The 27,656-nt window shown below is 38.1% G+C and overlaps 1 protein-coding gene across 1 annotated transcript in view; it reads right to left on the bottom strand.

Annotated features, from left to right (window-relative positions):
• The window catches only part of CAMKK1 (calcium/calmodulin dependent protein kinase kinase 1), an 882,751-nt gene that overhangs the window by 339,854 nt on the left and 515,241 nt on the right, over nucleotides 1-27,656 (bottom strand). The window contains exon 10 of the mRNA XM_053707509.1: nucleotides 26,140-26,228. Within this exon, the coding sequence (XP_053563484.1) occupies nucleotides 26,140-26,228 (89 nt within the window). The remainder of the gene's footprint in view (nucleotides 1-26,139; nucleotides 26,229-27,656) is intronic.

Here is a 27,656-nt window from a genome sequence, read left to right as displayed (position 1 = left end):
TTATTTTTATGGTGCGGCCAGAAAAAAGCCGGCGTTAGTTTTTCGGGTCGTTACCGACAAAACTCCAAATCTAGCCGTTGGTATCTTTATTTGAAATGCAAGAATCTAAGTTTAGATGCCAGCCCATTTTGGTGAACAACCTGGGTTGTCCTTGCTGATTGGTGGAAAAAATCCATCCACCAATCAAAAAGTGCTGTCCAGAGTTCTTAACCCAAAAAAGCTTAGATGGCTTTTATTTCAAATAATGATATCAAGAGAACGAAGAAAAATTGATAATAGGAGTAAATTAGAAAGTTGCTTAAAATTGCATGCTCTATCTGAATCACAAAAGAAAAAAATTGGGTTCAGAGTCCCTTAAACCATTTGAATGCTAATGACGGCTCTGAGCCGTCACAGAGTTTCTCACTCTGGTGCTAATGACGGCTCAGAGCCGTCATAAGCACTCTCCCCCCTTGAGGGAGATCTGGGGGCTCCTAACCGCTCGTTCCTGTAGAGTGACACGCATCGCCGGGGCTTCACGTGATGCGCGGTGACGTCATGCGCAATGACGTGATGACGTCACCGCGCAACTTTATTTATACTTAACAATGTTAAGTATAGGAGGAGGGGGCATGCTGCTTAGAAGCCTGTATCTCAGGCATCTAAGCAGCTACAGAACCCCAAGACCCACTGTTGGAAAGGTAATCACCTAACCTTTCCAACAGTGTAAGTCTTGGGGGTCTGTAAAAAAAAAAAAAGTTAAAACTTTTTTTTCAAAAATAAAAAAATTAAAAAAAAACATAGAAAATATTAGCACCCAGGTGGGAAAGTGCTTAGCACTCAAAGGGTTAAGCAACTTCCAGTATACTGTACTTATATTTCAGAATCCATTAGGAAACAAATTAATTTCCTTTGAACTGAGTGTTCACTGCTTGGCTTAATGGAACATTATGGGCTTTATCCTATGTGACAGTAAGATAAATGCAGCATAGCAACGGTTGTCACTATCAACAGTGGTAGATAAGCATAAAGCCTCAGAAAAGCTGAGAGACTCGAGCACGGCAGCAGCTCCAGCAGACCTCTGCTTCATTTTAAAAATGTCCCCGAATTGCCCCCAAAATTTAGTGTAACGTGCATTATAGTTTTTTATTATTTTAAAAAAAATGTTATTAATAACTGCAGGAGGCAGTTGTAAGGGGATAAAAGTGACGGGTGTGGGGTGTTAGAAAAAAACCAGCACTGACAAGTGCCTTTACATTGCGGTCTATGGGGACTGTGTTATCCTGTAAATATATATGTATGTGCTTATATACATACATATTTATGTGTTAATATGTGTATATATATGTATGTGCTTATATACATACATATTTATGTGTTATGTGTATATATATGTATGTGCTTATATACATACATATTTATGTGTTAATATGTGTATATATATGTATGTGCTTATATAAATACATATTTATGTGTTAATATGTGTATATATATGTATGTGCTTATATACATACATATTTATGTGTTAATATGTGTATATATATGTATGTGCTTATATACATACATATTTATGTGTTAATATGTGTATATATATGTATGTGCTTATATACATACATATTTATGTGTTAATATGTGTATATATATGTATGTGCTTATATACATACATATTTATGTGTTAATATGTGTATATATATGTATGTGCTTATATACATACATATTTATGTGTTAATATGTGTATATATATGTATGTGCTTATATACATACATATTTATGTGTTAATATGTGTATATATATGTATGTGCTTATATACATACATATTTATGTGTTAATATGTGTATATATATGCATGTGCTTATATACATACATATTTATGTGTTAATATGTGTATATATATGCATGTGCTTATATACATACATATTTATGTTTTAATATGTGTATATATATGTATGTGCTTATATACATACATATTTATGTGTTAATATGTGTATATATATGTATGTGCTTATATACATACATATTTATGTGTTAATATGTGTATATATATGTATGTGCTTATATACATAAATATTTATGTTTTAATATGTGTATATATATGTATGTGCTTATATACATACATATTTATGTGTTAATATGTGTATATATATGTATGTGCTTATATACATACATATTTATGTGTTAATATGTGTATATATATGTATGTGCTTATATACATACATATTTATGTTTTAATATGTGTATATATATGTATGTATTCATATATATTTGCTGCCCATCGCTGCATGACTTCACTGCGCTAGTGAGGCACAGCATGAGAATGAGGCTCCCATTGGAGCATATGGAAGCACACTCTTGTGAGCGCAATGCTTCCGTCACTTCCGTGCAATGCGAACGCAAGGTCACATTCGCATTGCACCTCACTTATAAAACCAGCTCACATTTAGGTGCGCTGGTATTACTAAGTTAAGCGCAAATATCGCTTTCGCAGAAGCAATATTTCTCACTCAACTTGTAATCTGGCCCAATATTTTTCACCATAGCTTATGTCATTTTACATTGTGCTTGTAAACTACAACATAAAACCCCTAAAAAGCTCTGAGAATGTTATAAATCCCCCAAAACACAGAAGCTGCTACCTACTTTGTTCCTTAACATACAGTATTTGATTGAATGAAAACCCAAACAATAGTCAGGCTATTCAACTATTTTTCCACACACCTAGTTTAAAATGTAAAGGTTAGACCATAAGATAATATGGGCCAGATTACAAGTGGTGCGCTAATGATAGCACAGGTCGCAATAAGCAGTATCGCTGAATCGCGCTAACATTAGTGTGCAACTCGATATTACAAAGCTATGGTAAATCAGATTTACCAGAAATGGGTTAGTGTGGCTGACATCGCTCTAGCGCAACCAATATGGTTTTTAGGACCGCTCTAAATAGCGCTGACATTACAAGTTGAAAGTTACAAGTTGTGCTCCAAGGAAAGCTGACACTACAGTATAATAATTAGGGGCTTGAAACCAGAAGTTTAAAGGTTGAAAAAACACATCCAAAACATATTAAAATAAAGTATTACACTCTTATCTATACTTTTTAATAAATAAAATAAGAATTAATAAAAAGTTTTAAAAAGGGTTTAAAGGGATATGGTATATGTCAAGGGGTTTGACTAGAAAGGGCTATATAGTGTAAATGCCTGTAAAAGTCTATGTGGGCTGTTATATATAGGGGAAATGACCCAGAGAGTCAGGGGTCACTTAAAACAACATAAGTCCAATATTTGGAATCCTGAATTAAATCACCTCCCAGTCCCAAATAATTTCCATACTTTGGGCCACCAAGTTAACCAATTAAGATATATTGTTTAGATAGGTTAGAGAAAAAATGATGCTATTTTCTGTATTCGTCAGGTTGTTTTTAATTATGGGCCAACTTTTAACTCAATGTGGGGGTTGATGGGTTAAAGATTTTGTGATGTTTAAGATGATTTGGCATACAAACCTATTAAGGTTTTGCTGATGGATCCATGTTTTATTGGTTTAAATATATAATTGTTATGTGCACATTATGGGGGAGATTAAATAAGCAGCAGGGGCGAGATTACATATACGGCGCAGGCTTCAGCGCAAGCGCTGCAACCCGTGCCGCCCGTAATTTCACTTCGCACATCGGGGTATCCAATAAACCCCGCCGGCAGTTCATAAAGTACCGTAATAAACTAGAGATGTCCAGAAATGAGCGTAAATACAAATTTCTGGAGTCGCTAGTTACTTACGGCACTTTAGAAACTGCCGGCGCCTAAGAAAAGTAAAAAAATAATAATAATCTCCCGTAAAAGTTTAACACGCCTCCCAAAAATAAGCCCGACATGTAAAACCTCTACATTCGCTATTCCCCCTCTCAAAACTAATAATAAATGTATTAACCCCTAAACCGACAACCCCCCCAACGCAATATGCCTAATTAAACTATTAACCCCTATATCAGCAATCAAACCCACACCGCAAATAATAACTAAATTATTAACCTCTTAATCCGCCAACCCCAACATCGCAAACTACCTATTAAAACTATTAACCCCTAATCCGCCATAACCCACAATGCATTATTAAGGGTTAATAGTTTTAATAGGTAGTTTGCGATGTTTGGGTTGGCGGATTTAGGGGTTAAAAATTTAGTTATTACTTGCGGTGTGGGTTTGATGGCGGATATAGGGGTTAATACACTTTATTATTTATTGCGGTGGGGGATTGCGGTTCACAGGTATAGATATGGCGCATGCGTTAGGTGTTATTTTATTTTTGCAGGCATTTTCGGGAGTTACGGTGCTCCGATACTCAGCGCAAGGCTTGCTGCGGCTGCCTTGTGTGGCGAGATGAAAATGGAGTAAGATTTCTCAATTTTTGCCACATAACTCCTTGCGCTGAATATTGGACACCGATTTGTGACGCGGTCCCATGTTAGCTTATGGGAGTAAAAATTGTGGGCGACGGGTGAAATATATGTGCCACATTTATATGCGGCGCTGTATATAGGATACCAAAAGAGTGCAAAAACCTGCGTCAACGGCTTTTGCGGGCGACGCTGCATATGTAATGGGGCCCCAGATGCTGCTTTCTTCACCCGATGTTTCCAGAAACATAAGTTAAGAAGCAGCTGTCGTCATACCCCTGCTCCTTAACTTGTCTGCCACCTCTTCAGTTGTGGACTGCAATCATCCCAATCAGATACGTTCGGGATGATTGACACCCCCTGCTAGTGGAAGATTGGTTGCGAATGTGCAGGGGGCGGCATTGCACAAGCATTTTTAGTGAAATGCTTGTGCAATGTTAAATGCCGACAGCATATGATATATGCTAATCATGTCCGCCCGGGGTTTAATAAATTGACCCCTATGTTTTTAGCTTAACAAAGGGACAGGTGCCCCGAAATGTTGCCTGTATGTTTTGCTAATAAACTTCTTCACCTATATGAGTGCAGCTTTTCTGTTTTTGTTTTGGATACCTTTGAAAAATGTTCTATGTTTAAAAGCCTGGACAAATGTCCTGCACTCAAGTGTATTTTATGTTGTACTTTCCTTGCAAGATGTTTATCTTATTAGGTTTGTGCATTTTTCAGTACAATAATTCATTATTCAATAAAAATTTAAAGTTTAAGAAAAAAAATGTACAACTATAAACAAAACAGAGTTTGGGACAAGTAATCGTTTCTAAATAAAAAACTTCAACAATATAAAATAATTAAAAGCACAAAAAAAGTTGACATGCACAGCTGATATTCATTTTCTTTTGCAAAGTCTGTAGTATTTCCTACGTGATTGCTGATAATGTATTGCACTTAGTTACTAATGCTCTGTAAATATCACGGTTACCCAGTTACTTAACCTACAGTGTACACGATGCATTAGCGCAGCTAATATTTACTAGCTCATTCCCGACTCTCTCACACTGCCAACTGATGTGGAATTCAGTGGTAATGTGAATGACATTAGCTTGTCAGAGACTCATCTTCTCTGCTTATTAGGATCCTTGACATTCACATTTTCAAACCAAGTTGAAACTAAGCTGCGAGTTAGCTATGCAAATCATGAACCTTGTTTGAGTTAAAGAGAGGAACATTTCTCGGAGTTTCTCCTAGAGCCAATTTGCTATACACGTTGAACAAAATATGCTCATCCTCTGGCCTCGAGTGCATTCACGTTAGGGGGTTTGACAGTAAGTTCTGGAGGGCATTTAAGTGCATACATTTTATTATGGTAAGCTAAAGCATACATTATATAGAAATGTGAATGAGACCAATTAAGGATCTTGATGACAAGGCAAATGCATGGTCATGCAGAAGAAATAAAAAGAACAGACATGCAGAACTCATTAAAAATGTTTATGAAAAACTATTTTAAATACAAGTCAAAATGCTAAAATAATCCAGCTATACACTGGTGTTAGTTAAAAATACAATAAAAGAATAACTAGCAAAACAAAATAATATAAATGATGTAACATAGGTTATGTATAGTATATTCTTGTGCGATTAAAACCAAATGTGATTTTGGTTATCTCAAGAGAAAATAAAAACAAGCTATCTTTACAAATGTGCATCAAATCACAAACACGGCTTCATACAGCATCCTGGTAAGTTTCCATCTATTTAATGGTATAAGAGGATTTCAGGTACAAAAAATTGGAGGGGTCCACACTCATTCTAATCAGGTGAAATGTTTTCTTTTATGAGTATCTGAATATGCCTGTTAATTCCTTGCTCTTTTTCCAATGCTCAATTTTCTAATCTACTGCAGTGTGTTCTGATTATTTTTTCCGGTTCATAGGGAGCGCTACTAAATCTAACCTTTAATCCAGGGTGATGGATACAGTGAAAATGATTCCTTTATATTTTTTCTTTAATCCCAACATGGAACAGATTGAACATTATATTCAGCTGTGTGCGCTTATTGACAGCAGGAGAAAAAATGATAAGTAACTTATATGAATAAAATGTGTGCAAGAAAATGCACTCTCTCTAGTTATGCAGGTTTTTTTTGTTTAAATATTTATTACACAAAAGGGTATATTAGAATATTTATAAAAATATACGCCTAGATTACGAGTCTTGCGTTAGGGTTAAAAAGCAGCGTTGAGAAGTCCCAACGCTGCTTTTTAACGCCCGCTGGTATTACGAGTCTTGCAGGTACAGATGTACCACTCACTTTTTTGGTGCGACTCGAAAATACCGCAAATCCACTTACGTCAATTGTGTATCCTATTTTTTCAATGGGATTTTACTAAAGCCAGTATTACGAGTCTTCCTAAAAGTGAGAGGTAGACCCTCTCCTGTCAAGCCTGGTACCGCATTTGAAAGTCAGTAGTTAAGAGTTTTATCGGCTAACACCGTAGTATAAAACTCTTAACTAAAGTGCTAAAAAGTACACTAACACCCATAAACTACCTATTAACCCCTAAACCGAGGCCCCCCCACATTGCAAACACTAAAATACATTTTTTAACCCCTAAGCTGCCGAACCGGACATCGCTGCCACTATAATAAATATATTAACCCCTAAACCGCCACACTCCCGCCTTGCAAACACTAGTTACCTACCTACATTTATTAACCCCTAATCTGCTGCCCCCAACGTCGCCGCCACTATATTAAATGTATTAACCCCTAAACCTAAGTCTAACCCTAACAACCCCCTAACTTAAATATAATTTAAATAAATCTAAATAAAATTACTATTATTAACTAAATTATTCCTATTTAAAACTAAATACTTACCTGTAAAATAAACCCTAAGCTAGCTACAATATAACTAATAGTTACATTGTAGCTATCTCAGGGTTTATTTTTATTTTACAGGCAACTTTGTATTTATTTTAACTAGCTACAATAGTTATTAAATAGTTATTAACTATTTAATAGCTACCTAGTTAAAATAAAGACAAATTTACCTGTAAAATAAAACCTAACCTAAGTTACAATTACACCTAACACTAAACTATAATTAAATTAATTCCCTAAATTAACTACAATTAAATACAATTAAATAAAATTATCTAAAGTACGAAAAAACCACTAAATTACAGAAAACAATAAAATAATTACAAGTTTTTTAAACTAATTACATGTAATCTAATCCCCCTAATAAAATAAAAAAGCCCCCCAAAATAATAAAAAGCCCTACCCTATACTAAATTACAAATAGCCCTTAAAAGGGCTTTTTGCGGGGCATTGCCCCAAAGTAATCAGTTCTTTTACCTGTAAAAAGAAAAGTACAATACCCCCCCAACATTAAAACCCACCACCCACACACCCAACCCTACTCTAAAACCCACCCAATGGCCCCTTAATAAAACCAAACACTAACCCCTTGAAGATCACCCTACCTTGAGATGTCTTTACCCAACCGGGCCGAAGTCCTCAACGAAGCCGGGCAAAGTGGTCCTCCAGACGGCCAGAAGTCTTCATCCAAGCCGGGAAGAAGAGGTCCTCCAGACGGGCAGAAATCTTCATCCAGGCAGCATCTTCTATCTTCATCCATCCGGAGCGGAGTGGGTCCATCTTCAAGACATCCGACACGGAGCATCCTCTTCATCCGGAGTCTTCTTACTAAATGACGGTACCTTTAAGTGATATCATCCAAGATGGCGTCCCTTCAATTCCGATTGGCTGATAGAATTCTATCAGCCAATCGGAATTAAGGTAGAAAAAATCCTATTGGCTGATCCAATCAGCCAATAGTATTGAGCTCGCATTCTATTGGCTGTTCCAATCAGCCAATAGAATGCTAGCTAAATCCTATTGGCTGATTGTATCAGCCCTATTGAACTTCAATCCAATTGGCTGATTGCATCAGCCAATAGGATTTTTTCTACCTTAATTCCGATTGGCTGATAGAATTCTATCAGCCAATCGGAATTGAAGGGACGCCATCTTGGATGACGTCACTTAAAGGTACCGTCATTTAGTAAGAAGACTCCGGATGAAGAGGATGCTCCGCGTCGGATGTCTTGAAGATAGAACCGCTCTGCTCCAGATGGATGAAGATAGAAGATGCCGTCTGGATGAAGACTTCTGCCCGTCTGGAGGACCTCTTCTTCCCAGCTTGGATGAAGACTTCTGCACGTCTGGGTCACTTCGCCCGGCTTCGTTGAGGACTTCGGCCCGGTTGGGTGAAGACTTCTCAAGGTAGGGTGATCTTCAAGGGGTTAGTGTTAGGTTTTATTAAGGGTGGATTTGGTGGGTTTTAGAGTAGGGGTGGCTGTGTGGGTGGTGGGTTTTAATGTTGGGGGGGTATTGCACTTTTTTTTTACAGGTAAAAGAGCTGATTACTTTGGGGCAATGCCCCGCAAAAGGCCCTTTTAAGGGCTATTTGTAATTTAGTATAGGGTAGGGCTTTTTATTATTTTGGGGGGCTTTTTTATTTTATTAGGGGGATTAGATTAGGTGTAATTAGTTTAATAAACTTGTAATTATTTTATTATTTTCTGTAATTTAGTGTTTGTTTGTTTTCGTACTTTAGATAATTGTATTTAATTTTAATTAATTGTAGTTAATTTAGGGAATTAATTTAATTATAGTGTAATTGTAACTCAGGTTAGATTTTATTTTACAGGTAAATTTGTCTTTATTTTAACTAGGTAGCTATTAAATAGTTAATAACTATTTAATAACTATTGTACCTAGTTAAAATAAATACAAAGTTGCCTGTAAAATAAAAATAAACCCTGAGATAGCTACAATGTAACTATTAGTTATATTGTAGCTATTTTAGGGTTTATTTTATAGGTAAGTATTTAGTTTTAAATAGGAATAATTTAGTTAATTATAGTAATTTTATTTAGATTTATTTAAATTATATTTAAGTTGGGGGGGTGTTAGGGTTAGACTTAGGGGTTAATAACTAATATAGTGGCGGCGACGTTGGGGGCGGCAGATTAGGGGTTAATAAATATAATGTAGGTGTCAGCGATGTTGGGGGCAGCAGATTAGAGGTTCATAAGTATAATGTAGGTGGCGGCGGTGTCCGGAGCGGCAGATTAGGGGTTAATAATATAATGCAGGTGTCGGGGGCAGCAGATTAGGGGTTAATAAGTGTAAGATTAGGGGTGTTTAGACTCGGGGTACATGTTAGGGTGTTAGGTGTAGACATAAATTTTCTTTCCCCATAGGAATCAATGGGGCTGCATTAGGAGCTGAACGCTGCTTTTTTGCAGGTGTTAGTTTTTTTCAGCCGGCTCTCCCCCATTGATTCCTATGGGGAAATTGTGCACAAGCACGTTACACCAGCTCACCGCTACCGTAAGCAGCAATGGTATTACAGTAAGATGTGGAGCTAAATTTTGCTCTCCGCTCACTTTTCTGCGGCTAACGCGGGGTATGTAAAAACCTGTAATACCAGCGCTGTCTGTAGGTGAGCGGTGAGCAGAAACTGCTCGTTAGCACCGCACACTCGCACAGCTTTACCAACAAAACTCGTAATCTACCTGATAATTTTTTTATAAAATGCAAAATCTAGAAGGTGCTATTATTAATAATATTTACTATTAAAGTGAATGTAAACTTTCAGCAATTAGTGCCCAGTTTTTAAAAACACTATTAAAAGTAGGGGCACTTTCATTAATGAAAGATTACATTGCACCGTATTTGTAGAAATACTTACCTTTTACTTCTCCAAAGCCGGATTGCCAATCCCCCGCCTCAGTTCCTCTGTACTTCCTCCAATCTTGGCTTCCCCCCCAAAGCGTCCATCTTGTGATGCCCTGCTGTGATTGGAGGAAGCCGGTTTTGTCATTGCTGTGTAAGTACAGCAGAAAGAAGCAGGCGGGGGATCAGCCATCCGGCTTTGGAGAAGTAAAAGGTAAGTATTTCTACAAATACGGTACAATGTAAACCTTCATCAATGAAAGTGCCCCTGTTTTTAATAGTATTTTTAAAAATTGGGCACTAATAGCTGAAAGTTTACATTCACTTTAATATAAAGAACCGATGTAAAAAATGCATTTCTTGTTGAAAAAATATATTTCCCATGAGATGCAGTAAGTGATAAAAACACAACTTAAAGAGACGTCAAAGATTTTAAGGTTGTAATGTGATATAAAGGATTAAACTCCAAGTAGCGATAGCGCAGAGTATGTTATCTTTAGTGCAACCTTGCACAAAGAATAAAGCACAATCCAGTATTATCAGTGGATAGTTAAATATTTTAACCAAAGCATCTTAACGTGTCTCGATCTTTATTAGCTCGCCCTATACTTTTAACTAAAGAGCAGGGAGCAATATTAGCGTGCTTATTGCACTTTTATTACAAATTAATAAAGTTAATAGTTGTGCTCAAGAACAATGCAAAAACAAAGTTTTTGTTTACCTGATAAATTTCTTTCTTTCTTGACATGGTGAGTCCACGGATCATCATCAATTACTGTTGGGAATATCACTCATGGCCAGCAGGAGGGGGCAGAGAGCACCACAGCAGAGCTGTTAAGTATCACTTCCCTTCCCAACAAACCCAGTCATTCGACCGAAGGAAAAGGAGAGAAAGGAAATAACACAAGGTGCAGAAGTGCCTGAGGTTTATATAAACAAACCTGTCTGAAAACAGGAAGGGCCGTAGACTCACATTTGTTTTCTTTCTAATGACACGGTGAGTCCACGGATCATCATCAATTACTGTTGGTAATCAATACCCAAGCTAGAGGACACAGATGATAAGGGAGGGACAAGACAGGTAACCATAACAGAAGGCACCACTGCTTGCAGAACCTTTCTCCCAAAAGGAAACCTCAGCCGAGGCAAAAGAATCAATTTTATAGAGTTTAGAAGAAAGCACAACAAAGGACTCAATCTCGATCGTCCAAAAAGAAGACACCTCCCTAGTGGAGAGAGCTGTAATTCTCAAAGGAAGCTGCTGACCAGCAGACTCATAAGCCCTACAAATAACACTTCTCAACCAAAGAGAAAGAGGAGTGACAGAAGTTTTCTGGCCTTTAAGAACACCAGAAAAACAACACACATCCAGAGTTCTGACGAGGTCCCTTGTAGCCTGTAGATACAAATAAGAACCCACACAACACCTTAGTTGTGCAACATTCATTCTTAATGAGAAAAAGAATTATGACAGAGAGAAGGAACAACAATTTCCTGATTAGAATTTCTGTCCGAAACAACCTTAGTAATAAAACCAAACTTGGTACAAAGAACAACCTTATCTGCCCGAAATACACGATAAGGATAATCACACTGCAAAGCTGAAAGTTTGGAACCCTCCAAACAGAGACATAGAAGAATAAACAAAACTTTCCAAGATAAAAACTTAATATCAATGGAACGCATATTCTCAAACGGATCCTGTAGTAAAACCTTTAAAAACAAGGCTAAGGTTCCAAGAGGAACAACTGACTTAAACACAGGCCTGATTCAGACCAGAGCCTGAAGGACTGTACATCCGGCACGTCCGCCAGACGCTTGTGCAGCAGAATGAATAGCCCTTCTCAAGGCCCTCCTGGAGAAAGGATAATATCCTTGGGATCCTGTCTTATAGACTCCTTCTAGAGATAGGCTTACGAGCCTTATAAATGGTCTCAATAACCGAATCGGAAAACCCACGCTTCGATATACAAACTCCAAGCCTACAGCTTCAAAGAGACAAAATCTGGATGAAGGAAGGAGCCCTGAGGCAGAAGACCCTTCATCAGCGGAAGTTTCCATGGAGGTAGAGGCAACATCGCTACTAAATCTGCCTTCCTGATCCTGCACGAATGAAGACTTGCGGGAGGAGAACAAACAAATGCAAGGATATGCCACCTGAAGTTCCAAGGAACTGTCAGAGCATCCATAAGAAAGACCTGAGGTTTCGTGACCTCGAACTGAACTTGGAAACTTGGTGTTCTAACGAGACGCCATATGAACCAAAGCTGGTAAACCCCCTGTTACCTTAAGAAAACTTCCGGATGGAGTTCCCACTCCCCGGAATGGGATATCTGAATCCAAATTGTTCACTCCAGAAATGTGGATGGAAGACAGACAGAAAGAGTGACCTTAAAGACAAGGGAACTCAGATTCCACAGAGGCTATGTTGACTGACTAAAACCAGAAAAACTGGTCTAAGAACAGTTGAAGCAAGACCATCAGAGAATTGTAAAATGCTCACAATTCCAAATGATGAAGGGGAGAACAAGACTCCCACCCAGCCCAGCAGGCTGGTGTCCGCGGTCACAAACGTCCAGGAAGGTCTCCGATTTCTGAGATCAAAGATCCTAATAAACCACCACAAAAAGAGATTCTTGTCGACTGATCCTCTCTGAGACAATCCGGATAATCTCCAATCCACAGTCTGAGTAAAAGAACTGCCACATGTCTTGGCTGATGTGGGTATTGAACCCACATCTGCCGTGCTGTAAAGCATAGGTTTGGCCACTAAGTCACAGGTAGGCTTCCATGCACAACTGTAGAACTCTCAAACGAGCTAGCAAAAGAAAGATGTGGAAACCACCATCAGACTAATACCACCTTATTCTAAGCCACTGAAGCCGAATAGTAGACTAAAGAGAGAGGCAAAAGGAAGGACTTTCGCTTTTCTGACTCCCCCCAGGTGAATTTTCATGGAAACAAAGTAGACTACCCTTGTAACTGGAACAAGGGAGCTCTTTCCAGCTCCACTTGCATTCATGGAACCAAGAATATGAAAAAACCTCTGCAAGAGGTGTTGCTTGTATAAAAATGGCATGTTGAACCACAACTGACAAAGTTAGGCCTGAAAGACAAAACTCAGAATCTGAGAAGTTCCCTAGAATGGGAATCTGAGGCTATGCCTCCTTTAGGTCTAAGAATGTTAAAACTGGACCCTCTTGTACCAAGGAAGAATGGAGCAAATAGTCTCCATCTTGAAGGACGATATGAAATCTTTGCTTAGGAATGCAAGCTGTCACCAAAAGCACATTCCGGATGAGAAAGCAATAGCTTTACCTAGGTTCAATTCCACAATGCTTCAGAAGCAGTGTAGCTCACTTCTATGCCCCATCTCCCTTAGGGAAAGGAACTAAATTCTGTTCCTAAACTGGAACTGGAACAATCACTCCCCAGGGGGAAGATGTTGAACACATTTCTCTTAACGCCTCTCTCTTAACCAGTACAGCTAATCTTGAGAGGTGAACCTGCTCCTGGGAGGAAGGAATTGAATTTCAATTCGTAGCCCTGGAAAACAAACTACAGCCCCAAGGAATCTAGGGCCTCTCGTATCCAGGTATGAGAAAAAACTGAGATATACTGCCCCCCACAGGATCCGATCCTGGCTCGGGGAGTTAGCTTCAGGTTTCTTTCATAACTCTCCCTGATTCAGACTGACTGGGTATCCAAGAGGACTTGAACTGCTCCTGCTTGGAAGACAAAGGGGAAGAGCCACAGAATAAAAGATTGGCCTAACAGCCTTTCTGTCCTGGGTCTCCACATGGAGTCCTCCAGATCGGAGTCAGACAAGGCGTCGTACCAAAAGGGCATCTATCCATTATATGGAGTGAAGTCCAGATTAGCAATTATAATAAAAACCAGATTATGTGAGAGATTGATGAGCAGAAGCTCTGTATTGGATTAGAACTTGTGTCCCCTGGTTCTTTGAGTTGCAAAGCCACAAGCTAACCACTAGGCTACATTGGCTGCGGTGTGCGTCTATTTAAAGGAGACCGCTTATGACAGATAGGAGATGGGAGAAAAAGCTTCCTTGACTTTTCCCATACCTGAGAAAATTCTCCTAGCACGGACGAGAACAGGAAAAAATTTTTTCCAGACGAATTGCAGTATATATAAAGTTAACTAGATGCTTGAGGATTAACAACAACAGGGAGTCGAAGTCTACCAGGTGGCCAACCCCTCCTAAATAAATCCAAAGGTGTTGAGGCCTGAATCTGAAGGGAACTACTTCAGCATCAGATGAAGGAATTAAACTGTCCTAATCGGAGATTTAAACCTCGGATGCTACCAACTATCCACCTTATCAGACTATAAAGAGGGCAATATGTGTAGCAAGCGGAGCAGAAACCCTACTATCTGATTCACTAATTTTCCTCTTGCAAATTCCCTTTAAGATAGGAAAAGCAGATCATGCCACAGATACCAGAAGACAGCTGGGCAGGTAATTCTGCCAGCAAACAACTTTTCCAGGAGATTGAGAGGAACCTCAGGGCACTGTATGAGACGCCATAAAAGGGCTTGGGAAGTTTAAGGAGAAGCTGTGGCAAGGCCTAAACAGCATCATCCAAGGAGACATGAGGCTAAAAATAATTTTCCTAAAAATATTTCAAAATATTTTAAAATTACACTGTCACTTTAAGATTATAGAGACTTGTTTAAAAAATTATTATTATTTTAAATATAATTAGGAACAGATCTCGTAAAAACGAGTTATTCATTGGGAAAGAAAGAGCATGCAATTTTAAGCAACTTTCTAATTTACTCCTATTATCAATGTTTCTTCGTTCTCTTGCTATCATTATTTGAAAAAGAAGGCATCTAAGCTTTTTTTTGGTTTCAGTACTCTGGACAGCACTTTTTTATTGGTGGATGAATTTATCCACCAATCAGCAAGGACAACCCAGGTTGTTCACCAAAAATGGGCCGGCATCTAAACTTACATTCTTGCATTTCAAATAAAGATACCAAGAAAATGAAGAAAATTTGATAATAGAAGTAAATTAGAAAGTTTCTTAAAATGTCATGCTCAATCTGAATCACAAAAGAAAATTTTTGGGTACAGTGTCCCTTTAAGTGAAGGAAATCTAACTTAAACAAAGGTAGATGTATGTGTAACCTAAGAAACATTGCATAACTTCTGTCCAATCCCAATTCAGGTATAGGCATTTCGACATTGGAAGTTTATTTACACGGTATAGAAATAAAACATGAATATTCCACAAAGCTCTTATATACCAGCAAGACTCCGAAAAAATAAGTCTAACAAGTCCTACAAAGGATCTCTATAAAATCCCGATTGTATAAGTACAGTGGTAGAGCCTGATTTAATAAAACCACAATACTCAATCTCACAGGACTATCCTCTTCCTTAACACGACTCTAAGTTCCACAGAGTCGTTTCGGACAGTAACGCCGCTCTGTTCTCGGTTGGAAAACGAGGGGGGTTTATTGCAACTGATACTGCAGTCCAAGAAGGCGCTTCTCCCTACTGAAAGGAAGGAGGTAGGGATAAGAAGAAGGCATGCAGATAAAGTGTGAAAAACATTGCGCTTCATCTTGCCGCACAGGAACACAGAAACGCTCTTAATTGCATGTCACATTCCTAGTTATTCAATAAGAGGTACATAGAGCATCGCTTCGCTCCTAAGAATACCCCAAACTTAGTGAAAGTTGTGCACCTCATATAAGAGCTAACAGAATGAGACTCAGTCCCTTTTAAGCCACCATCACAGCTATGCAGCCCTAAAAATTGGCGCTAAGGCGCTTCCTCCCCTGACCTAGTCACTTTAGAGCATTCAGTCATTAAAAAAGGAATGCTGCCTAAATTTTGAGTAACTAAATTAGAACTGAGCCCCAAATGAGTTAACCCCTTCACCTGCTAAAAAGGGGATTAACCCCTAAGTCTCCAATCTCATGACTAATGTGCCTGCATACTGCTCTAAGTATCCATTGTTGGGAAATACAACAGCATGTACTATACCACATGTATGAACAACATTGATGCTGTAGATGGCGCTGTTCAGTTTAGATTGCTGATTGTTTATATCTGTGATCTTGTTCATTCTTTTATACAGGAAGGAAGTTGTTGTTTTAATCTCTATTGTGTTTTTCCTCCTCTGTGTGTGCTGACTATAGTTTTACAAGTCCTTTGGTATGTTCCAAATATTGCTGATGCATCTGTACAAGTAAAGCCTAATGCAGTTTTCTTTAAAAGCTTCCAGTGTCTTTTTGATACATACACCAACAGGTTATGGGCCCAGACACTGAAGAAAAAGAAACTACAAGTCAGTAAGTGTTGCATCTATGATCCAAGCAAATACTGTGTGAGGAAACAAGAGCTGCATCCAAATTACTGAAAGATGGCAAGTGGTTCAGATGTGAAATATGCAATAGTGAAATTAAATAATACCAACTACCAGCTGTGGAAGTTTAAGCTTGAAATGCTGTTATCCAAAGATGATTTATGGGAGGTGCTGGATACAAACAGACCCACTGATAATCCAGGGGAATGGGACAAGAAAAACAGACAAGCAAAAGCAGTTATAAGCCTGTTAGTGGAGGATGATCAACTCATTCACATAAGAAAAGAAAACACAGCTAAAGGTATGTGGACTGCACTACAAAAACTGCATGAGCGTTCAAACTTAAATAGTAAACTATATTTGCTGCGCAAACTATATAAGATGAGGCTGGAAAAAGGCCAGGAAATGTGTGAACATGTGAATGCTATGCTAGAGATTGTGGAACAGCTATGTGCAATTGGAGAAGAAATTAAAGACAATCATATAGTAGCATTGTTACTATGCAGCCTTCCAGAGTCATATAGTGCCCTTATCAATGCTCTAGAAACCAGACCTGAACAAGAACTAACACTAGAATATGCTAAGGGAAAACTAATTGATGAATATAATAGAAGAAAGGAAAACATGCATAGTGAAGAAAATGAGAGATCAGAGGTAGCTCTGAAGGCGCAAGAAGGCACAAAACAAAACAGAGAAACCAGAGTGTGTTTTCGCTGCAAAAAGGTCGGTCACCTGAAAAAGAACTGCTCAATCTGGAAAGCTGAGCAGCGAAGGTTAGAACCACCTACAAGAGAGAGAGCTAAGGCAGCCACAAAGCAAACTGCAGCTGCATCATGGAGCGGCAGCTTTAAAGTGACTCAGAATAGTACACCACACGGATGGTGCATTGACTCAGGGGCAACTAGTCACATGACAAGTGACGAGACATTCTTCACAGAAATTGATTTCAATACTAAAGATAAAGTCTTCCTAGCAAATGGGAAAAGTATTACAGCTGAAGGTAATGGTCAAGGGTTCCTGACTTGCATCACACCATCAGGAGGTAAGCAAAGCATTCTAGTAAAGAATGTTCTGTACGTCCCAAGTTTAGAAGGAAGCCTCCTATCAGTGAAAACTCTTGCTAACAATGGACTCACAGTTCAGTTCCAAGGCAATGAATGCACAATTCGAAACAGGAAACAAATCCTAGCAAAAGGAAGATTGAACGAACACCTGTACAAACTTATCACTGAAAGGAAGCAAGCCAAAACAGCCATTCATAATCCACACAACAAATGTATCCACCTGTGGCACAGGCGATTAGGGCATCGAAACCCAGAGGCCATAAAGGAACTTGCAAAGGAAGGTTTATCAGAAGACATGATAATTTTGTCTTGTGACATGCTCATGAAGTGCACATGTTGTATCAAAGCAAAGGCCACACGTACCCCACTTCCACAAGCCAGTCAAAGAAAAACCACTCACCCCATGGAACTCATACACAGTGATGTGTGTGGACCAATGAAAACCCCCACACCCGGCGGGAACAGATATTTACTGACTTTCATTGACGATTATTCCAGGTACACAACAACATATCTGATGAAGCACAAAAGTGAGACATCAGAGAAACTTCAAGAATTTATAGCTACATTCAGCAATAAATTTCAACGGAAACCAGGAACAATATGTACCGACAACGGAGGGGAATATATGAGTAAGGAAGTGGAGTCATACATGAAGAAACAAGGCATTATACACCAAACGACTGTACCATACACTCCTGAGCAAAATGGTGTTGCAGAAAGGAAAAATCGCACCCTCATAGACATGGCAAGATGCATGCTTTCAGACGCCAATTTACCTAACCAGTACTGGGGTGAAGCAATAATGACTGCAACATACTTACAGAACAGGCTACCATCAAAAACTATTGAGAGCACCCCATATGAAATGTGGAATGGATCAAAACCTAGTATGGGACATATTAGAGTGTTTGGATGTAAAGCATATGCCCATGTTCCAAGTGAGAAACGCTCCAAATTAGAGAACACAGCCATAGAAGGCATTCTTATGGGCTACAGTGAACAAAGTAAAGGCTATAGAATTCTTCATCCAAAGACCAACAAGATCACAATAAGCCGCAGTGTTTATTTTGATGAAAGTCAAACATCAGAAAAAATGTCCCTCGAAAGCCATAAAGAGAACCTCTCCACTGAATCAGCAAGAGATGCTGACCAAAGTGAAGCTGTACAGGAGACAGAGCAAGAAGTGGAGCTCACAATAGAAAAAACAGCTACTCACAAACCAATAGAACCCACTGAACAACCAGAAATCAGAAAATCAACTCGGGTGAGGTAAGGTATACCACCCCGCAAGCTGTCATACATCGCTAAGACACATGAAACACTCGAACCAACATCCTGGGAAGATATTGAAAAATTGCCAAAAAGGGAAGCCAACCAATGGAGAAAAGCAGCCGAAGAAGAAATAAAATCACTTCAGGAAAACAAAACCTGGACACTCACTGAGCTCCCCCCCGGTCGCAAAGCTATAGGAAGCAAATGGACTTTTAAAGTAAAATACGATGCAGAAGGAAATATCCACAGATACAAGGCAAGATTAGTTGCAAAGGGATATTCACAGAAATTTGGAGAAGATTACGATGAAACTTTTGCTCCAGTTGTAAAACACTCCACCATCAGAGCGCTCCTTAGCATTGCAGCCGGAAAGGGAATGCAAGTGAGGCACCTGGACGTCAAAACTGCTTTCCTATATGGAGACATCAAAGAGGATCTCTACATGGAACAGCCACCTGGATTTGAGAGGGAACCGAACCTTGTATGCAAACTTCAAAAGAGCATCTATGGACTAAAGCAAGCTGCGAGAATGTGGAATGAAAAAGTGAATGAAGTACTCATGAAACAAGGATTCTCAAGAAGCATAGCAGATCCATGTCTATATTCAAGGCATCAAGAAAACAAATGGATATACATCCTAATTTATGTTGATGACATCATAACTTGTTTTGAACAAGAAGGGGACTGTGACCAAATAGTTCATATATTAAAACAGAACTTTGAGATTAAAGAACTAGGGAACATCACTTATTATTTAGGAATCCAAATAGAAAGGGAAGAGGATGGAAGCTATCTTCTTAACCAAAGTCAGAAAATTACAGAAATATTAGAGCAATTTCACATGCAAGATGCAAAAGAGGTGAAAACACCTATGGAACCAGATTACCTGAAAAACAACGGAATAGAAAACTTGTTACCCAATAACGACAATTACCGCAGGGCAATTGGAAAATTGCTATACATTGCCACCGTGACAAGACCAGACATTGCCGCAGCAATAGGTATACTCTGTAGAAAAGTTGCGACACCATGTCAACACGACTGGAATGCAGTAAAGAGGGTGATACAGTACCTAAAAGGAACAATTCGGATGATGCTGCGACTGCCAGCAACATCAAACCCAAAACTAATTGGATATGTTGATGCTGATTGGGCCGGAGATACCACTGACCGCAAATCTACAAGTGGTTACATCTTCCAGTATGGAGAAGGAACAATAAGTTGGTCCAGTCGAAAACAAGCGACTGTTGCACTCTCTTCAACGGAAGCAGAATATATAGCAGCAGCACATGCATGTCAAGAAGCAATTTGGATTTGTCAACTTTTTCAAGACATGGGACTGGATGTGTCTAAACCCATACCAATTCTTGAAGACAACCAAGGGTGTATAAAGTTGACACAATCAGAAAGAGTGAATCCTCGAACCAAGCACATTGATGTAAAATATCATTTACTCAGGGACATGCAAGAACAAGGTATTATTGACATTCAATACTGCCCATCGGAAGAGATGACTGCAGACGCACTCACAAAGCCGTTGCCAAAGGAACGGCATTGTTTTCTTCAAAAGAAACTGAATGTTGTGTAATTATGTACATGCCGTTGAGAAGGGGTGTTGGGAAATACAACAGCATGTACTATACCACATGTATGAACAACATTGATGCTGTAGATGGCGCTGTTCAGTTTAGATTGCTGATTGTTTATATCTGTGATCTTGTTCATTCTTTTATACAGGAAGGAAGTTGTTGTTTTAATCTCTATTGTGTTTTTCCTCCTCTGTGTGTGCTGACTATAGTTTTACAAGTCCTTTGGTATGTTCCAAATATTGCTGATGCATCTGTACAAGTAAAGCCTAATGCAGTTTTCTTTAAAAGCTTCCAGTGTCTTTTTGATACATACACCAACATCCATAAGGATTTGTCCCACTAAAAGCCGAGGGTTCTTAAACCCTTCAGCCAGCCTTCTAGCACCAGAAGAACAAAGGCACTTACCTGAATTCTAGCCGTCCGGCAGTCAGACGACCCACAAAGTATGAAAGGATGCCGCTCCTCACAGAGACCGGTGTAAAAAGAAAGACAGAGTAAACTTACTCAGGCTTTCTATACCAGGGCAGAAACATGTTAGGAAAACGCAGCAAAGCACACTTTACAAGTTCCTAACTGCTCTAAAGCTACCACAGCCCTGCTGAAGAGACTAACGTGGAATACAATTATCCCCAGATTGTGATGAAAGATTAGAGCAATCCTGCCCTGAATTTAAAATAAAAAAATCTTGATTGAAGAATTTCATCAGGACACCTAAGTACTTCACCTCCTCCTTGCACTAGAGGCAATGAGAATGACTGGGGTTTGTGGGAAGGGAAGTGATACTTAACAGTTCTACTGTGGTGCTCTTTGCCTCCTCCTGCTGGCTAGGAGTGATATTCCCAACAGTAACTGATGATGATCCGTGGACTCACCATGTCATCGAAAGAAATAGTGCTGTAATACTTGGCATTTTTTGAGACCTGAAATAAACCATTATTAATAGTATAGTACAGAACAACATGACACATTCCTCTACACCCTCCGTTTAGTGCTCAGGCAAAATCCGACATGCATTTTCCTGCACTCACTGACATGCAGATGTTAGCATGCTCTAGTCAATGGGGCCGAATTATCAAGCTCCGAATGGAGCTTGATGCCCCTGTTTCCGTGCAAGCCTTCAGGCTTGCCAGAAACAGTAGTTATGAAGCAGCGGTCTAAAGACTGCTGCTCCATAACTTGTCCGCCTGCTCTGAGGCCGCGGACATTAATCCGCCCGATCCTATACGATCGGGCTGATTGATACCCCTGCTAGCGGCCGATTGGCCGCGAATCTGCAGGGGGCGGCATTGCACAAGCAGCTCACCAGAACTGCTTGTGCAATAATAAATGCCAACAGCGTATGCTATCGGCATTTACTAATGTGCAGTGGACATGATCCGCTATATTGGATCATGTCCGCTCGCACCTTAATAAATAGGCCCCTATAGCTTGAGTAATAAAAATAAAAACACTATTGATTGAGCTCAATGTTAACGCACACTAGCACTGATATTTTTGTGCTCCACTTATTATCTAGGTCAAAATGTTTTATATTATATAATGTATTTATGTGTAGTTAAAAAAACATATACTTAATATAAGGGCCTGTGCACCAGGATTCAAACACCACCCTTTGTCAGAGTTGTCAGTGATGTATATTGCTTCTGAAAATGTAACTTTTGTCTGCTTATTCTCTAAGAATGTGTGGTGTTTGAAAACTGACGCATAGGTCCTCACAGGATATGTGCATATGCTGCAGAAAAACAGTAATAACTTTTACTACACGCATTTTTGCTAATGGAAATATATTGCAAAAATGCTTATATTTCAAATTGAAACACTCCCATGCACATTTCATTTTTGACCTTTCTATCCTTTAATATGGTCTCAAAGCAAGTTCAATGAGTGCGGCAGAAAGAGTAGATTGTTTACTAGAGTGGACAGAGTGGAATAAAAAAAATATATATTTTATTCTTTCTGAAAGTAAAAAATAGAACATTTGTTTCCTTTTGAAGATGAACAGACTGGAGCAACATTATAAATATTCTAGAGCCATATGACCATAGTAACCAATTATACAAGAAACTGTGCTAATGAAAAAGGTATATCAGCCATTCCCACTTTAATAAATACTCCTGAGCAAGAGATTACACCTGTACTTGTTGTGATAAGGTACGTACATGATTGTATGTCTTGTACAGTCTAATTGTTTCTCTGCATTACTGAAGGTTTTTTTTTTTTTAACTGATAAATGTTCACAAGAGCCATGGCTTGGCTATATATTACTTTCAGATACACTTCATATATATATCTGCCAATCCCCTCACTCCTGGGGTTAAATGGTACGCTTGTTTGCTCCTTTTAATAAATAGCATTTATTTCCCAAGAGAACTGTGACATGATTTATGCCAATCCTCTCAGATAATAAGAACAATGGGTTAATTTACATCCCACTCAATTAACTCTTTCAAAGACGTACAAGTGTGAAGCTTTTGGGTAAAAGTTATATATTGCAAAGCAAGAACAAACTGCTATCTGTGCACAATTAGTAGGCAGCTGTTTCCAGCTAATATAAATATTCTGCCTTGCAAAACTGGTTAAAACCCCTGTGTTGTGACAATCCTACAGTGCTGCTTCCTACTGTAAATCTGCATCAATTAAAGGGCCCAACTGCTAAATCCCTAATAGTCCTAAAGTGTGTGTGAAAAAAAGAAGATGAAACGGACATAAAACACAATTTTTTTCTTTCATGATTCAGATAGATACAATTTGAAACAACTTTCCTATATACTTCAGTTATCAATTTTTTTTTGTTTTCTTGTTATCCTATGTTGAAAAGCAGTAAAGTAAGCTCATGAGTGAGCACGTGTGTCTGAAGCAGCAGTATGGAAGCAGTTTTGCAACAATGTTATACATTAGCAGGAGCACTAGGTGGCAGCACTATTTCCTGTCATGTAGTGCTTCAGGCATGTGCACGCTACCTACCTACCTAGGTATCCCTTCAACAAAGAATAACATGAGAACAAAGCAAATTTGATGATAGAAGTAAATTGGAAACTTTTTAAAAATGGTATTCTCTACCTGAATAATTAAAGAAAATGTTGGGGTTTAATGTCCCTTTAATGGTTTAGCAGAGAGTATAAACATTGCACAGAGTGTTTTCCTTATACATATAAACAAACTCGAGACACAAAGGGCCCACATGGGTGTTCTGCCCAGCCCTGCAATCACCAAAGTAACAAATTATACAAAAAAACAAACACTGTGCTAATGGAAATGTTAAATCCCCCTTTTTGTGATCAGACATACACATAAATGTAGGTTTTCAATAGCCTCATTGTCTCTCAAGCAGCACTGGACATTTTTTTTTTTATTCAATAAATGCTCACAGCAAAGCCAAGCCTTGGCCATAGAAATGCTACTTTCCTTTGCTCCTTCTAACAACTGATATTTATTTCCCTAGAGAACTTCTGTGACAGATGACTGATGTTTCTAACCTGCAGTTCATGGGTTACTCAGACAAAAAAAAATGGAAGAAACAGCAGGAAAAAGTTTGGTTGTTTTTTAATTTTGGAACAGAAAATGTAAAATAACATGGAAGGTAAATTCTGAACCCAAACTTCAGTCTGGTATCTCCTTCTTAGAAAGATAATGTCCTAATTCTTGTTTTCTGGGAATTGAACAACTGTCTTTAGCATTAGGTCTGAATCAGATCTAAAGTAACAAACATATAATATATTATAAAGTAGTGATGGACAACTTACTAACACATGGGGGCTGCAGGTCAGTATTTTAGAAGCATCAAGGGACAGATACAAATATAGGACTACACACAAAAATATATATATTTCCAAAAATGTCCCATTGCACAGAGTCCGATTTAGGGAAGGTTGCATGGTTCCCTCTGTCTCTGGAGGGTTCTTTTGTAACCACCACCCGGATACCCATTTTTAGTTTTGCCTTTTCCTGGAGCCACAAAACCTATGGCAACACATTCTAAGTTCAGTTTCCCCTCAGGGGCCACACAAACTAGTGCAGGGGGCCGCATGTAGCCCATGGGCTGTTTGTTGGCCATCCATGATATAAATCATCTGGCAAATCAACAGTATATGAATACACTGGAGTAAAAAGAAAAATCATAAAAGAAAAACACAGAAAAAAAAAATATATGATATTCTTGCCATATTTTTATTTATTATCGTGCTCACCTTTGATTTACTTTTCCAAGTATTTTTTATAAAGTCTTTAAAAAAAAAAAAAAAAAAAGAGAAAACTTTGGACAGACCAGGGTTTTTACTTCATATAGACAATTGCTATAAATCTAGCCTGCAGCTTGGAAGTATTGGGGAAAAAATATCGTAGGCGAGTGTTTTGCTGCAGAAGTGGCATAGCACATACAGTTTCCAGCGGGCAGTTGAAGAGATTTTACAGTACACAACAGGAGACAACGCATTTGTTGCCAATACCATCTAATTAGTTTTACATTATTATCACCTATTAATATTAAGTCCTATATTATTCTTTTTATTCATGTGGAATTTAGTACTGTGCTGCCTAATTAATTACAGACTTGTTACAGATTTTTAAAAAATATGTTTAACATAAAAAACAGCCTCAATAATGACCTCACATTCTTTTCTTTTCTGTCTTTAAAGGGACATTATACACTAGATTTGTCTTTGCATAACTGTTTTGTAGATCATCCATTTATATCGCCCATCTGGGGTTTTGTAAAAATGTATAGTTTTGCTCATTTGTAAAGACTGATTTTCAGACTCCTAACCAAGCCCCAAAGTTTTAGATATATACTGATGTTTACAGACTTCAGAATGCTTCTGTTTGTATAATAGGTCTTTTCATATGGAGGGGAGGGGGGGGGGGGGTTCTGCTGTGAGCCCCGTTCAGTGGGTGTCCCAGGCTTATCTCATTAACATTGGGAGCTTCTAAGTAAGTTTTTAAAAGGCTTTACACTGGATTTTTATATCAGTATCTGTGCATATTATTCTTTATAGTAGTGTCTATTACATGCAGTTATATGAAAATTGGTGTATACTGCCTCTTTAAACACAGATATTTAGAGCTGTGAGTCAATGTGTCAATGATTGGCACCTCTACACTATACAGGTAAGCCTGCAAGGCATCACATAACCAAAACTATTCTTGATTATTACCTCCTTACTATCAGAAGTAACTCATAATATTGGATAAAAGCCTAAGGACAACACAAACCCTATCTCTTAAAATTGTCACTTAAAGGGACATGAAACCTACAATTGTATTAATAATTCATATGGAGAATACAATTTAAATAAAAATCTGACTTACTTCTATTATCAAATTTGCGTTGTTCTTTGTTGAAAAGATATCTGGATCATGAATTAACAATTTAGGGTTTTATGTCCCTTTATATAGTGTTGGTTTCTGTCTGTTAGTTTTCCTTACTAACTTGATTGTAAATGTTTCCATTATTGAGCAGGGTCAATCTTCTACTGTCTTTCCAAATACAACAATTTTACTACTAAACATAAACAAACTGGGGGAAAAATGTTAAAAACCATATAAGAAATAATAATATATTAAATATTTATAGTAATATATATAGTATGGTAAAGTAATTAAAGCCTGTTCCCAGTCTAAGAACCAAATCCATTGTTATGAAAGACTAAGCCCTTAAGCTTAAATAATTAATGCTATGTGTGCCTTGTCTTCATGGGTGTGTTAAAACCAACATGGAAGAAACCTGATATTTTGTTAAAAGCTAGAATACTCACAATATTCAATACCAAGGACAATGTCTCTGAAGTAAATCCGAGCTTGTTCTTCTGTAAAATACTGATCACTTGGTACCTCCATAACAGGCCTAGAAGAAAAAGAAAGCATTGGAACACACAGGCATATATATATATATATTTATATATATACACACACACAGGCATATATATATATATACACACACACACAGGCATATATATATATATATACACACACACACAGGCATATATATATATATATATATATATATATATATATATGTGTGTGTGTGTGTGTGTGTGTGTATGTATGTGTGGACAAATGTCACTATACTAGTAAGGGGTTAAAAGTTACTAGCCAGAATGCTTTTGATATTATTGATTGCAGAATAAAATGTGCTATTATTATATTAAGATAGTTTTGAACTTTAGAACAAAAGAAGCAAATTGACATGATGTCTGTCAAGCGTTGAGTATTATTTATTCTCCCACTCCATTTAAAAAACATATTTACCTTTATACACTTTCCATCAGTAAGTAATACAGAAGAAAAACTATGTGTATGTGCGACTCACTGGCCTGGCTACTGTCTATAATGTGCAAATATCACTGTTTAGCAGCATATAATGGACGACTGCCGTTTTTGACCAAATATAATTTTTAAACAGAGAACAATGGTGTGTTTGAACAGCTTTTTCCTCCATGGTAATGTGTCAAATAGGAATGCGGTTGTGAAAACTTCCATCTAATCTCAATTGTTTCTAGATCTCTCTTTTAGGTCTCCAGTTAGCTCATAATTCAGATAGAGCATGCAGTTTTAAAGGGACAGTCTACACCAGAATTTTTATTTTTTTAAAAGATAGATAATCCCTTTATTACCCATTTCCCAGTTTTGCATAACCAACACAGTTATAATAATATACTTTTAACCTCTGTGATTATCTTGTATTTAAGCCTCTGCAAACTGCCCCTTTTTTCAGTTCTTTTGACAGACTTGCAGTCTAGCCAATCAGTGCCTGCTCACCGATAACTTCTCGTGCATGAGCCCAGTGTTATCTATATGAAATACGTGAACTAACACCCTCTAGTGGTGAAAAACTGTTAAAATGCAATCTGAAAGAGGTGGGCTTCAAGGTCTAAGAAATTAGCATATGAACCTCCTAGGTTAAGCTTTCAACTAAGAATACCAAGAGAACAAAGCAAAATTGGTTATAAAAGTAAATTGGAAAATTGTTTAAAATTACATGCTATATCGGAATCATGAAAGTTTATTTTGGCCTAGACTGTCCCTTTAAGCAGCTTTCTAATTTACTCCCATTATCATTTTTTTTCTATCTCTTGGTATCTTTATTTGAAAAAGTAGGAATGTAAGCTAAAGAGCCGGCCCATTTTTGGTTCAGCACCCTGGCTGGCGCTCGTGATTGGTGGCTACATTTAGCCACCCAATAAGCAAGAGCAACCCAGGTTCTGAACAAAAAATGGGCCAGCTCTTAAGCTTTACATTCTTGCTTTTCAAATAAAGATACCTAGAGAAGGAT

The sequence above is a fragment of the Bombina bombina genome, chromosome 3 (genome assembly GCF_027579735.1).
Source record: "Bombina bombina isolate aBomBom1 chromosome 3, aBomBom1.pri, whole genome shotgun sequence".
Taxonomy (NCBI): Eukaryota; Metazoa; Chordata; class Amphibia; order Anura; family Bombinatoridae; genus Bombina; species Bombina bombina.
The sequence above is the reverse complement of the archived record's forward strand: the minus strand, read 5'-3'. Positions and strand labels throughout refer to the sequence as shown.